Source organism: Lycium ferocissimum, chromosome 9, assembly GCF_029784015.1.
Source record: "Lycium ferocissimum isolate CSIRO_LF1 chromosome 9, AGI_CSIRO_Lferr_CH_V1, whole genome shotgun sequence".
Lineage (NCBI taxonomy): Eukaryota > Viridiplantae > Streptophyta > Magnoliopsida > Solanales > Solanaceae > Lycium > Lycium ferocissimum.
Window position 1 is genome coordinate 27,829,894 of NC_081350.1, and position 15,167 is coordinate 27,845,060.

General features: G+C 36.3%; 1 protein-coding gene across 1 annotated transcript; it reads right to left on the reverse strand.

The window, feature by feature from the left end:
- Positions 1-1,422: 1,422 nt before the first annotated feature.
- LOC132030117 (protein AE7) lies at positions 1,423-9,387 on the reverse strand. The gene is made up of 6 exons (XM_059419609.1): positions 9,237-9,387; positions 8,278-8,446; positions 6,996-7,100; positions 6,805-6,904; positions 2,160-2,205; positions 1,423-1,744 (listed from the first exon to the last, which is right to left on the reverse strand). The coding sequence occupies exons 2-6, from the start codon at positions 8,400-8,402 to the stop codon at positions 1,644-1,646; spliced, it is 477 nt and encodes a 158-aa protein (XP_059275592.1). The 5' UTR covers positions 8,403-8,446; positions 9,237-9,387; the 3' UTR covers positions 1,423-1,643.
- Between the last annotated feature and the right edge of the window lie 5,780 nt (positions 9,388-15,167).

Sequence of the window (15,167 nt, forward strand, 5' to 3'; positions counted from 1 at the left end):
TACCACTTGGCGTTTTGCATAGTCTTTATTTTTTTTGCTTAGAGATGTTCTCCCGCAATATTTGTGATCAGGTAGATATCAGAACCTGAATTCCTATAAAAATATCAGAACGGCAGTATTTATATTCATTCTTTGATGATGATCTTACTCTTATGGACAGAATCACTCCGTACAATTGCTATACTATCCATAGTTATGTTGACGGGACAAAAAATTAGCTTACAGTAAAAAATTACTGTCTCCAACAACTGTACAAATTCTTTAAAACAACTTAGTTCTTCATACTCGACATCCCTATTGCTACTCACTTCGGGAAATACCATGCTTTCCTATTTTTTACTGAAAAACCCAAAGATAGGGACTTCAAATTTATCATTGTTACTGGTAAGGAAGTTTTCCATAGCGCTCAGGAAAGCAAAGGTAATACTTATTAAATGGCATCCTCCGACTCTTGGCTTCTTCAAATTAAATATTGATGGCTGTGTGAAAGACACAGGTAATGCACTGGCCTGAAAAATATTAAACCCTCTAATTGCTCTCCTCTCTCTTCCAAAAATAACTGACTTAAACCCTAAAACCTTTTTTTCATGGCCACAGCGGCTGGCAGCCAGCCTCCACCGGTGGCTGGTCTTCCCTCAACCATCCCAAATAACAACACCCCAAAACTAAACCATATCACAACCTTTCAACCACCAAAACAAGTGGAAAATCTAGACCTTAAACCTATTACATATTTGCATGGAGAACCTACTATTGTGTGGACAAAAGAGAGAATTTGAGGAACTATCACGACGCCAAAATTTGAAATATGCTATTATTGCGAAATTCTCGTATGGCCCGCCAGATCTACATGAATTAATATCTTATTGTATTTATAATGCATAATTTATGACAAAATAGCAGAAAGAAGTTGTCTTAAATTATTTACACTAGTTTAGGGCATTTTAATAAACTTATCAATTACAATACGGTACGATACGGTCAATCCAAACAAAAAATGTTATTAAACAACAGCAAATGATACAGTCTATCCAAACATTGTATCTACAAAACAGTACAATATAATACGATACATTAGAAAACGACAGGTAACAACAATCCAAACAGAGTGCAAGGCAGCAGAGTTAAGAGCGTTTTTGTATAGCGGTTCTTTTTTTTTTCTTTTTTTTTTTAATATGAAACTGAAGATGGCACTGAAGAGAGAGAGCAGGAAAGAAGGAAAAGAAAACGGGAGAGAGAAATAAGGGACTTTTAGGTCAACCTTTGCCACATTCAGTACACTTCAAACCATATTATAAACTCGCTTTATGTCATGTAACTTTCAGCAAAAGATATCACTTCTAAGTTTTTATTATACATGTATAGTAACACTGCAAAGGTCTTTGTGGTTTTATGCTAACAAGGGATCGTTCGCCTGTGGTATTGAAGAAATTGATCTCAACATAAATTCCACAAAATATATATGTAATATTCGATTTGCTGCATAAGAAAAATATAATCTCTGCCCTTCATCTTTAGTCACCTGCATAAACTATCCCTACATTGCAATTCTTGCATAACCTAATAAGTGAACCAAACACCAATAAACATGCTTGAGGAAAAGCCTTTCCGGTTGGATCTCCATATACTAAACAAAAGCTTCCTCAGGCATAAGATGGAGCGAGGCATTCGTCAACCATGTCGACAAGATTAGGGTTCTCCAATGCTGCGGCTACCCGTTCTTTGTCATTCAACTGCTTATTTACTGGGATAAAATACATTATCAGTTGATGGATAAAGCAATCGCGAACTACTCTTTGAAAAAAAAAAAAAAAAAAAGATAATGCTTTATGATACTAATAAACAAGAAAGTTGTATGGTTTTCTTTCCCTCCTCCTCTTTTCGACTAGGATATGTTTATAAATTAGAAAAAAGATTCCAAAAATGCTTAAAACGGTGAATATAATGATTAAAGTCACGAGCTTTGTCAGGAAAAGGTAGGCGCCGTTTTGTGAAAGCAAGGAGATAAATGCAGGCCTGGGTGCGTTCAATTAGGAGAAAGTCCAGCAGAGCGACAGCTAGAGAATTGGAGCTCCAGATTTGTTGATGTTAGTAGTTAGGGTAATTGGTGGCTAAATATCAGATGTGGTATCAGAGATAAAGAGAGACAGATAGACTACCTGCAGCTTCTGTAGCATGAGTCCCAGGTGCTACTCTAATATCCACCTGGCAAGATAACAAGGATATGTTATTAAAAACAAGCAGACCGAATACTTGCGAACAGATAAAACAATTTCAAACAATTTAAAGGCATAGCTAGCTATCAACAAAAAACTTCAATGTGGAAATATTTGCATGATATTATAACAAAATAAATGACTTCCAACAGAAGTCCTCACATGATTATTTCATTCTTGTAGTTACGAATGCAACTAGAAAGTTGAAATTGCAGACAGACAGGATTAAAGGTCTGATACAGGCTTACTCATATCATGCAGGAAAACGACAAGTAATTAAAGCACAAGAGAATTTCACGAAGCCCATTGACCTCATTTCTCATTTCTGGCAGCCAAAAGAAGCCACCCGACTCCTTTTGTACCTTCACCATACAAGCTATATCACAATCCATATCAAGCCCAACCTTTTACTTCTGGAGAAAGATAAACAAATTCTACGTTTTCAGGATAGCTGAGCTCATTTAGTTGTTCGTCGCCTAACAGAGTAAACCACTAAACCTTCAAAGACTTAGCAGGACAAACACGGTGATATGAAAACAACACCAATTTTTAGACTGGTATAAATGAGAGAAGTTCAAAACGGTCCTATCTTGTGTAGGAAGAGGAGAAACTGCTATGGACCGGAAGAACTTAGCAAATATGATGACGAAAAGATCCTACTTTGCTCAGGAAAAGGAAGCTGCTATACCCAAGAACTTTGCAAATATCATGACAACTTTGCTGAAGAGCAAGAATGAGAATGAGAATGCAATTTTTCACTTAACCTGAAGTACAGAGCGAAAGGGATAGAATTGTTTTCTCCATCTATGATTATTTTGACTTTTTTTAAAAAGGTAAGAAAAAAAAGGGTATCAAGGGTACAAAACTCCAACGTAGGACATACAAGCAGCTTCCCTTGCTAACAAATCCAATCATTGAAAGCTCGACTACAAATCACTTTTGCTCGATCAACTAAGCTACAATCTCATACTAGCTGGTCATCTTATATAAATCACCTATACTTATTCAACTCTATCAGTGCATTTATTCCGAAGCTAAAAAATTTGTCTTGCAAGAAAAATTAAGAGTTCTTTAAAATTAAAGATTCTCTAAATCACACATTTATCACGTTTATCTCTATCAGGTCCATTTATTCAAATAATAAATAATTTGTTGTGCAAGGAAAATTGGAAATTCTCTACAACTATAGGTTCTCTAAACACACATTTATCACGTTTACCTCTACATCTATGTACAAGTCTCTAACCAGACTACAAGAATTTTAAAAAAGAAAACAAACATTTAACTGACTACGAACGTCTAGCCTATATTGACTACGTAGAAACGACAAGTTGTCTTATTAGAAGATTTTTAGCTTATATGTTAGGGCTCATATTCAGGTCATACTGTATTAATATTAATCTTTTGGTGAAACGCGTCATTTGAAACTGGTATTGGTTTGAAACAGCTAAAAATTAAACCACAGCTTTAAGTTGTGCAGTGGAGAGAATTTTCGTAATATGCTGATCAAACTCAGAACACCCTTTTAATAAATGGGAGGCAGGAACATAGCAACTTCAGTATTAATTATAGAACTTCAGAGGTCAATACTTCAATACTAGTTAACTAGTTTTCAATTGGCTAACGGGTTAAAGGTTAGGCTGCCATACTAACCCGAAGTTATAGGAAGTGTTGAAGAATGAAAAAAAGTCCCTGATCGGTGGTCTCCTTATATGGACTTGGGCAATCCTCTCCTCATAAGCTAGCTTTTGGCGTTGCGTTAGGCCCGTGATCCATTTCTTTACATGGTATCAGAGCAGGACCCATCTCACCCGATGTTGGGCCCCCAAATTAAATTGCTCACGCTCCAGATGTCCAGCCCTGGGCGTGAGGTGGGGTGTTGAAGAATGAAAAAAGTCCCTCATCGGTAGTTAATGAGATGGGTGGTCTCCTTATATGGACTTGGAAATCCTCCCCTCACAAGCTAGCTTTTGAGGTTGAGTTAGACCCATGATCCATTTCTTTACCGGAAGCACAATGCCAATCTTGATATCAGGAGAACTGTTGGTAAAAAAAAAAAAAAAAAACTAGCATAATCTTAAAAAGTTCATTCTTTTCACTAATGAGAAATCGAATTTCCTTAGAATGGCTACAACTTTTTTTTCTTTTGATTGGCTAAGTGTAACTTCCATTAATATATCAACATAAACAGAGTGCTGGGTTAAAACCAAATAGAATGGCTAAAACATTTTTGAGTTATAAGAATGTTAGAAAGAATACAAAAAAAGATTAATTGATGTGCTCGCAAGCTGGCCAGAATGCCACCATTAAGAAGAGTAGCAAGGTGAATCAAGATTTGTCAAAAATTGTGACCCGTTATGGTTTGAAATTAAAGTTTTGAGACAATAATTAGAGAAAACTTGTTACAAATAGTTGGACTGCTTTTATCAACGCTAGAAAGTGGTTAAATACTTCGAAAATTAATTTTTTTGTGAGAATGTGTAAAAGGAATCACTTTAACAAACACTTTGAAGTGATTCTAACCTACTTGAACCAAAGTAAGGATAGAAAGACACTGTTCACTCTTACGCAAAGGAAAAAGTTTTCCTCAACTAGCACTTTTATTAGAAAATCACTGATACACAAAATAACATAATTTGACATGACATAAATTCACTGATTTAATTACTAGTATCATTTTTCTGAGTTACTTCTACAGGACATATAACACCTAAAATCATGAATTACACCTCAAATCAGACTCTACATTATCACATTTCATTTCAACATTTTTTCCCACAGCTTTTACTCTTTCCACTTCCCTCTCAATTGAAGCAAACCCACAACCACAGTTGATCAAATATTCAGATTGAATGTCATTGGAGCATCTAAAGGAAAACATATATGACCTAACAACATGAAGACAAACCAGAACTAAGTGTGGTCGTCATGAACTACTCATAGGAATTTGGAAGGGACTGGGATAGAGAACTCAGAATTACAAAGTTCAGCTGTGATTTCGGAAACCAGGACAACGCGGTTACAATTTTCCCAACAATTTTTTATAAAATGATTATGGTGTTGCAAGGCAGCTACAGTGAAGCTAAAAGACGCCACACAGCTGAGGGACGTTTAAGATGATAGCAGTAAGAAGCCAAGAACCACAGAGAGGTAGATCTGTGCATATGCTAAATGCTCTTCAGCTACTAATAAATCCCCCCCCCCCCCCTCTCTCCCTCTCTATGTGTGTGCGCGCATGTCCTTTTACCTGTGCCTAATTCTTGTCACTTCATTTGCTTACCGTGTATCATTTAGGCTGCGAAAGGAAAACTAGCCATTTAATACTACTCAATGTACCAGATTTAAAGTAACAGCTTGGTTGAATTAATTTTGTTACCACTGGCCTTGGTTGAATTAAATTAAGGCCAGATATTAGCTAGACGGTGACACTTGCTCTGTGCGCGCGCATGTCCTTTTTCCTGCTCCTAATTCTTGTCACTTCATTTGCTTTCTGTGTATCATTTAGGCTGCGAAAGGAAAACTAGACATTTAATACTACTCAATGTACCAGAGTTAAAGTAACGGCTCTCTCTCTCTCTCTCTCTGTGTGCGCGCGCATGTCCTTTTACCTGTTCCCAATTCTTGTCACTTCATTTGCTTACTGTGTATCATTTAGGCTGCGAAAGGAAAACTAGCCATTTAATACTACTCAATGTACCAGAGTTAAAGTAACGGCTTGGTTGAATTAATTTTGTTATCAGTGGCTTGGTTGAATTAAATTAAGGCCAGATATTAGCTAGACAGTGACACTTGCCATGTCGGTTAGAATCTACGCATGCCAGTAATAACAGGTTCAACAAAAGGTAACTATCTATGCAAATGGGTAAAGATTTTGAAAAGGAAATCACAAGAGATATGCCTGAAGATTCACGTAACTGATGCCAAGGAAATAACTTTGAGGTTGAAGTTATTAACAGTTCTAAGAAAACACAAAAAAATAGCAGCATGTGACATCAATGCTTCATCTTGCTCTTCAGGTTTTAACCCTCTTTGCCATGGTTTTTGGGAGTTACTGACTTCTATAGTAAAATCATAATAGCACATCAATTATAGCATAACATTTTATCAATTGTAAGATGCTTTTTACGGGAAAAGATGTGCAAAATATACGAGTCTATTGAATCCAGTGTTATCAACAGCGCGCTTTTAAGCCCTGAAGCGAGGCTCAAAACATGTTGAGCGCTACGCCTCGCTTTATGTGCGCGTTAGTGTCGTCATCAAGGCTTTAAGACATACTTTGCTTGCCAATGAGCCTCTGTTGAGGAGGTGACACTAGATGATTGATATTTCACTCTATCGTAATATTTTTACAATTTTTTTGTCCATATATTTGTTATTCATGCTTATTATCATTAATCTTGGACTAAACACACACACACATATATATATATATATTTGTATTTTTGCACCATTGCGCTTTTTTTTTTCATTAAAGCCCACGCTTTATTTGCGCTTTGCGCTTAAAGCCCCAGCTGACCTTAGAGCTTTTTTGCACTTTTCGCTTTAGATAACACAGATTGAATCGAAACAGAAGGTTGATAAAGCATACCTTATAACGGGAAGGTAAACTTCGCATAAGTTTCACACGCAAGCATAATCCAATAACGGTCGCCATGCTGCAATGTTCAACGGTAGGCGTGAATGTGACCCTAAATCAGAAATTTCCTCTTTTTAGACAACACGAAAGTGCCACCTACAAGGGATCAAAACAGAAACATATGAAACGGATTCGTTTCTCACCTTACATAGCTTCGCTCGTCATCTGCCTCAACGGCATCTTCTGTTATAACTTTTAGCTCTTCCAGAGAATAGGGATGCTCTGGATCTTTTATATCTCTAATATGGTGTAAGAATGTTAAGGAATGATTATATTTCCATTGGAATGATTATATTTCCATTGCTAAGTTGCCCCGACAAATCAAACTTTGTACTTGCTTAATTCTCTTCGAAATGATCCAATGTTAACCCAAACAGGCTGGAATATAGTTAGAAGGAATCCTATAAAACACTCAGTCAAATGTATTGTACTCATGTTACTCGTTGAATAACACTGGTATTTCTGATGTAAGGGAACAGTATGAAACTATGTAAAGGCTCATCAAGCAAAGTGAAGATTCCAATCATGATTAAGCAATTGGTTAGTCTGATCCATCTTTTAATTGAACAGGAAGTATACAAAGATGGTCGGTCCCTGACTGAACACTATCACCTCAAATCAGAACGGGAGGCAGCACGACCCTAACAGTTTTCATGACTTTGTTCCTAATATATTCTACTACCATTTGCTAGGAATTGGAAAACAATGTGTATGCTTTGATTTGCCTTGGCCGAAATTCCAAAAATTTAAAACAAATGTTGAAGGTGCAAATAACGCATGGTCCCCCCTCCCCCCAACTCACACACAAAAAAAAAAAAAAAAAAAATCCAAGGAAAAGCAAATAAAGACAAGAAAATCATATGTCAACTTCTTTAGCGAAAGGCTTTCTGAAAAGCAAACTACAGCAAGCTATTGTTGTGTTTCTACAGAAAATGGAGCAAAGTGACTAACATATAACTAATCCCACTACACCTCCCCTCTTACTGCAAAGTAACCAAACACTCAATATGCTTACTTTACTCCAACTTCATTCTTTGGGCTTTAGCCAAAATAAATGAGTGATGAAATAAAAAAGAATCTTATCATACCAGAAAAGGTACAAAAGGTTTTTTCACTTCATCTTTCACATTAAGCTACATGGCACAACAATAAATATCAAAAACAACTAGTACAAACTAATTGGCCAATTTGCACATTTAAATACCTCCTCTAGCTATTTCGCGGTGTAATATGTTAATGCTACTCAGAGACTTAGCATGCTGGTTTTGTATGGCTCGTGAGCATAAGACTATCGCATATTCTGAAGTGGAGGAGTTCTAGCCTCATAGATATTCCCTTAACATATAAAGATTAATTTCAAGTCTGACATAACAAATTAAGAACAATATCCAATTTCAGTCATCAATGCAATCATTCAGAAGGATATCAAAAATTTCTAGCTGGTCGATAGGTTCAGCTGCAAATTCATCCCCAACAGCTGTCGCGCCTCTATCTCGACGCTCCTTCTTTTCATACACTACGGGATTGGCATTTATTAATTCAGAAACCATTTTCACTGCTGACTTGTATAAGATTCACCCTCCAGTTCTGATGTCTGCAGAAAGAATAACACGCAAAGCCAATTTCTAAGCTAAATACTTCCCTTGCAATCAAAAATAAATAAATAAACCTCAAACTTGTTTTTCAATCGTCATCAGCTAAAAATTGCATCTTTTTTTCTTTCACAAAAACAAAATCAGAAAATACACTTCCCAACATTATCAAAACTGAAGCAAACAATGAACTAATGAATGCCCAGTTCTCAAAAAGGAATCAAATAAACTTACCCAAAAAAAAAAAAAGTTATCTAAAACTAATTTGGGCAAACTAAGAGAAGCAAGTCCAATAAGAGACCTATCATACATAAATTGGAATAAGATGATTACTCTATACCCACGTGAATAAACATACAAAATCACAAATTTTCACAAGGTCAGGAAAAAATTTCAAGAAAGATTAATAGGCACAGGGGGTCGAGTTAAAAATCACAACTTCAATAAGAAAACATAAGAAAGTATATGTTTTTAACAGATTTTACTCTATATCCACGTGTATAGACATACAAAATCACAAATTTTCACAAGGATCAGTGGAATTTTTCAAGAAAGAATAGTAGACACAAGGGGTCAAGTTAAAAATCACAACTTCAATAAGAAAACAGGAGAAAGTATATGTTTTTAACAGATTTTACTCTATACCCCACGTGAATAAACATACAAAATCACAAATTTTCACAAGGGTCAGGTTTCAAGCAAGAATAATGGGCACAAGGGGTCAAGTTAAAAGTACCAACTTTATTAAGAAAAGGAGAAAATTACATGGTTTTTACATATTTTATTACTTACCAAGTTCAATTTCCAATCTGAAAAAACTGTAACTGGTGATGGGAAAGAAATAGAGTGAGGAAGAACCTAGCAGAGAGATATGGCGGAAGAAAAGAGGATGTTGGCGGGCAATAGTAACATCTCCTCAATCTTTGGGACCTAAAAACGTCTAATTATTTTTGTCTTTCTTTTTCTGTCGGGGCGAGGTGGGCTGTCATTTGCACTTTTGTCTCCATTTTGTACCGGTCTTTAATTTTTGTCCAATTTTTGCCCCAAGGCAAACAATTTTTTTGGCAGTTTTTTGCGGGATATAAATTTATATTTTTGCATCATTATATATGCCGCTCTTAAAGAACTTAAATTCTGCTAAACATAAATTTGATTTTGAAGTGCAAAAATTAAAGACTAACCCCTTTGAAGGGAATATCGTGCAATGTCTTCCTTCTTTTACTTTCATGTATTGGGCCTCGTTGCCGGAACTTATTGAACATTTTTTAAAGGGCCAAATGAGTCCATTGCCTTTGGATTTGATCCAAAATCATCTACAAAAATTTGGGAAAACAACACCAAATATCCCTATAATATAAAATATTTACCCGCTCCATGCCGCTCCTAAAATAATTTCGCTTCTACCCCAATCGGTCGAAAATATTTACCCGACATACCCTCTCGCCCAAACCCCTTCCTCTGTGATACCATCGTAAAGATATTTATATATCATGATGGTATCAAGAGGACTAAGAAAACCGAAACGATCTTTCATGATTCCATCTCGGTACATTTATATACCGCGATGGTACCATGGTCCTTAGAAGTGTCTCTTTGAAGGACTGAAGCAGTCCTTCATAATACCATCACAATATATGTATATAAGACGATGAAGATTCTTTCGAGAAAAGTGTGTCTTTTTAAATAAATGAACGTGATCATCCATAATACCATTTCAGTATATTTATATGACATGATGGTATCATGGAGGATGAAGAGAAGGATTGAAACAGTCTTCCATGATACCATCTCAGTATATTTATATACCATATTGGTATCATAATTTCGGGGCATCTCGGGTAAATAGTTTTGATTTTTTCTGGGGGTACGAAAAATGGGGTTATGGGTATTACGGTTAGCATTTTTGCGGGCGGGGTTAGCGCTCGGAAAAGCTACTTTGAACTCGTTGGTGCTCTTTCGGACTTTGTTTTAAAAGAGTCGCCACCTAATTTTTAGGAAATTAGGAAAACCAGTTTTGAAGGGTTTATTCATACACCGTGAAAATTCTTCTTAATCCAAAGTTCTAGGTAAGAGGGTTTAGTGATCCCTAGGGAAGGTGTTAGGCACTCTAGTATTAAGGATCCGTACTATACGGTTGACCTTCGAATTCCAATGTGTGGGTATTTGCATCAACTGTTTATTTAGTGCAAAATTCCTCTAAATATTTGTCCTTTTATTGCATAATCTTTCTTTGAAAGAATTGAGTGTAGTTCCCTTATATATGGGCTTATTTTTAGGTTGGATTTATCATATACCAATGAATATATTTTCTCTTATATATGAGGATAAATAGTTTTTGTAAGGAAGGAAATTATTTTGTGATAAAAATATATATGTATTTCCAGTTCATTCCTTAATCCACACTTGGTTCGGGTTAATCGCATATGTACGCCAAGAACTCTTTACTTATTATTCCATTTTATTAAAAAGAACATTTTTTTGCACTTTGTTTTAAAAATTCAGCTTGGTTCAGCATTGGGCCGTAAAAGAATAGGTTTAATTTATAATAAATAATAGGCGACAATATATTTATTACGAGTAAAGGATTATGTAAACTCATGCCCGTTTTAAAGGAAAAAAAAGAGTTGTGATTTTTGGGTAAGAAAATGTAATGGGCTCTAGCCCAGAAAATGTACTTTGTTTGTTTCATTTCTGGAAAAAAAAAAAAAAAAAAAAAAAAGGATCATCCAAGACTGGGCTTTGGATCAAAATCTTGATTTGTGGCAATTTGGTGGGCCTTGGCCCAAAAACTCGATTTTGTTTGTTGGGTTTTATCCAAAACTATGCCAATTTTTTAAGCAAAGTGTAGCATTTTTTGGTTTTGGAAAATTAGCCGTGATTTATATAAAATCTCTCATTTTTAACAACTAGTTTTATGATGAAAAGGTAATGTATTCCTTTAATTCTGAAACAAAGGACTATAGGTAAGTAGTTCTAATAAAAATGTTTATATGTTAACGCCTACCCAAATTTCCCTAAATCTAGTTTATTTTATAAGAAAAAAACCATCCGATTTGCCTCTTAGAAATCCTCTTTAAAAGTATGAAAATAGGACGGGTTTTGAAAATTCGCGAAGGAGCCTAAAGTCCAACTAAACGGCTTAAGTACCGTTTGCCTAAATCATCTAGTTCCAACCATTTGGTTTCCAATAGTAATGTGAGTTTACAAATACAAGTATAAATATAAACATATCATACAATAATAGTGAAATGACTTGGGGTGTACCAAGCCCCTTAACCATTTTCACCCATGGTTGGGCTTTCATGGATACACATATTAGCTTTCCTTCCTCGGACTCGATAGAAGTCTGAAAGGATTGTCCTATTGGGCTTTTGGCCCAATAGAAAGGCTGTGTCCTCGGCCCAAATGACCGTGTGAAGAGTAAGAGAGGGGAAGAGGAGAAAAGAAAAGGAATTTGGTTAGATTGGATCCCATAAAATTTCACATAATATATAGAAGATATACACGTATAGTAATAATAATAATAGAAGTAGCCAAATTGTCCTAACATGATATTTTTTCCTAACATGATTTTTTTGTGATGTGTGGACCGAGCATTTTAGAATGAGATTAGGGTGGTTGTCACCATCCTTATTCCCGGCGTCGCATTACCATAATCAAACAACCCCAAATGATCCTCAACATTACCATAATCAAACACAAGTGTACACTTAGAACCAAGTATCATTGAACAATCTAGCCTTCAAACAAGGACACTGAGGAATAGCCAAAAAACATAACTCCTAATAAACAAAGGACAATATTTCACTGTACACCATTACTACTACTCAATTGCAACAAGGGACAAGAATATATTCATCAAACTATGCATCATTATAAGCCAGGAGTGGTCTATACAAAATAAGCTTATCAATCTCTTTATAAAGATGTACAACCATAGTAAGATTCCAATATAGAGTTCAATCACATACACACACTGCACATATGAAGGGGACCAAAGCACGCCCAAGTAAAAAGGAGAGCATATCTAGGTTACATTTGCAAAGGCCAGATGCAGATTGGACAGACGTAGTATAACATAGAGAAAAGGGAACTGATTTCAGTCAAGTTAGACATATAAACATGGCACAGAGGTGGATTTTCAGATCCCAGTTAGACTTAACAAGATGAAAACATCAAGTGAAACGTATGCAGGCTCTATACATAGCATAGAAAGAATGCATAAAATCATTCATGTCTCTTTGGTGGAATTTCTTGAAGAGGAGCAGGGTCTACATGATCTTAACAGTCTTTAAGTACTCAGTTTTAGTTTCAATGCCTTACCTATTCATATTTCCTGTTTCCCTTTAAGTTCTTCCTTTTGTATTCTAGTTCAGTCATGTACATATGCACCTAGGTTCATTACTAGGTTTTACTAAGCCATTTATCAATGCATGTCTAGTTTTAGCCAAGTCTTGTAGGTTCTAGCAACAATTCACCTGATTTTGAAAGATTTGTACAATTAGCATGCACCACCATGGGCTTATGAAAGTGTCATGATGCCTTTTATGTGAAGGAAATGTGTGGTGAATCAAACAGTGCTTGATCCCCCCCCCCCTCGCCCCCCAGATCCCCTCTCAAGGCACCTTTTAAAAAAAGACTCCTCCTGGCCATGTGGTTTTTAGCTTACCTCCAATCTTTTTCTAATCATGAAGAACATTGCTACCAGGAATCACTTACGTGCCCAAGTGCCTTAACAAGTTCAAATGTATGGACACATAAGTAGACATGACCATTTAGGCTAAGACTAGGATCATTTTCACCACTAGAATCTAACAAAATTCACACAGAATCACAGCATAAGTCAAGGTGTCATCAACAAGTTCCTTAGCTTACTTCAACTTCACAGAACCATCTTAAATCAGTCTAGGCATTTAGCAAGTCATGTTATGTTACAAACTTCATCTGGCCAAGTCATGGAAAATGTGTATGAGGCAGTCAAGTAAATGATGATAACTAGAATATCTAGACAGAGTATTAGAGATTAGACCCAAACACAAATGATTCAAGTAGTGGACAATAGGCAGATTTCCATTTTTTTATCTTGAACTAGTTATATTCCAATAGAACTCATGTAGGAATCTCATGATTTAACAATACAGGCTAGGTTGGCAATTTGACCTTGGATATAGCATGATCACATTCATTGGCTAGAGCACAGTGTTGACTTTCCCCTTGAGAAATTCAGAACCTCTAAGCAGGATACAAAGGGATTTCAAGCAAACAAATAACCAAATGGCCATGAACCAGCCTTGATTCTCAGTGGAGTCCCTTTAATTCTTAAGCATGATCAAACCTTTAGGCCTTTGACACAACAAGATTCACATAAAATGAAGAAAAGGGAAGAGGGAAGACAGAACTCAACTGGCAAATGAAATAAAATCCTTAAACTGTAATGCAGATGCAAAGAACAATATGGTACCCTTATAAGCAAGGCTGTGTGGCAAACAATTTAGGTTTCTACTCAGGTTCTAAATGGTAGCCTCCTCAAAAGAACTGATTCAAACCCCCTTACTAACTAATCTTTAGGCAGATCCCTTCTCATGAGTGTACACAAGGTTCAAGCTAGCCTATGTGGTGTTATCTTCCCTCCCTTTTACCTAGTCATGTTTTAACACTGAAATAGACTAGACTTGCAAAGTAATGTCACCCTAATAATGGACAGCCAAGGCAGGAAGTTAATTAACAGTGACAAGTTAGAGACACCTTACATGAGGATTAGGAAATGTTGCAAAACATAAGAGGAGAAGGAAAGAGAGGTGGTAAAAGAGATCCCAATATTCAAATCCTTTGGGAGGAGAATAGGGGGATCAAGTTTTTACTAACAGTTTGTTCTTGGATGCAGGTACAGCAGGATCGATAACGTCAAGGAAGCAGAAGGACAAGAAGACACAAACGAAGGAAACACCAATTAGGCTTATTCTTGACTTAAGCTTCATGTTAATCCAACTGATCTCTGCATACTGGGTGGTATTAGTATCTGTTGGTACTCAACCCCAGGTGTGGAAATCAGTAGGATTTAGGATGAAGCAAGACTTTCAGGAAATCACATACAAGCACAACATACAAAGTCACCAACAACAAGGGATGGAAGCACATAACTAGGTAAAAGGACATACACATACACAGTTACACTCACAAAATTCAGTTCTAGATTTGGGAATTTCGGAATGGAAGACACATAAAACCCAAATAGACACAACGGCAACACAAATCAACAAAACACAACATACCCAACATTTGCCAACATCAACAACAATAGAAATCAACTAGATCTTGGAGACAAATAGCAAGAGAGAAACAAATGAACCGGAAGGCAACACAAATGACGGATCGAAAATTAACAAAACACAACACATTCAGCAGATATAAGCATCAACAACAACAAACACCAGCGAGACTTTGGAGAGACGAATAGCAAGGAAAAGGCGAACAAGAGAAAGACAGAGATTTCGTTACAAACCTCATAGATGGAGCACCAGATTCAACAACAAGAAACAACAAAGGAGACGCAGCAATCGGCATTCGCAGCAGCAACATCGGCTAAATTTGAGCTTGCATAAGCAAGATTTGAGCTCAAAATGCTCAAATTGGCCATTTGATTACATAGAAAGGAGCCGGAGGAGCTTTTTAAAATGGAGCACAAATGGGTTTTCCACTGGCTACTTTACCAATTTGGATATT

Bases quoted from the DNA above. Each gene is read 5' to 3' on its own strand.
- LOC132030117 (XM_059419609.1), bottom strand. From the start codon at position 8,402: ATGGTTTCTGAATTAATAAATGCCAATCCCGTAGTGTATGAAAAGAAG. The intron at 7,101-8,277 runs TATCCTTCTGAA...AACATTCTTACA, and splicing joins GACCAGCTAGAAATTTTTGA to CCATATTAGAGATATAAAAG. The intron at 1,745-2,159 runs GTAGTCTATCTG...ATTTTATCCCAG, and splicing joins TCATGCTACAGAAGCTGCAG to TAAATAAGCAGTTGAATGAC.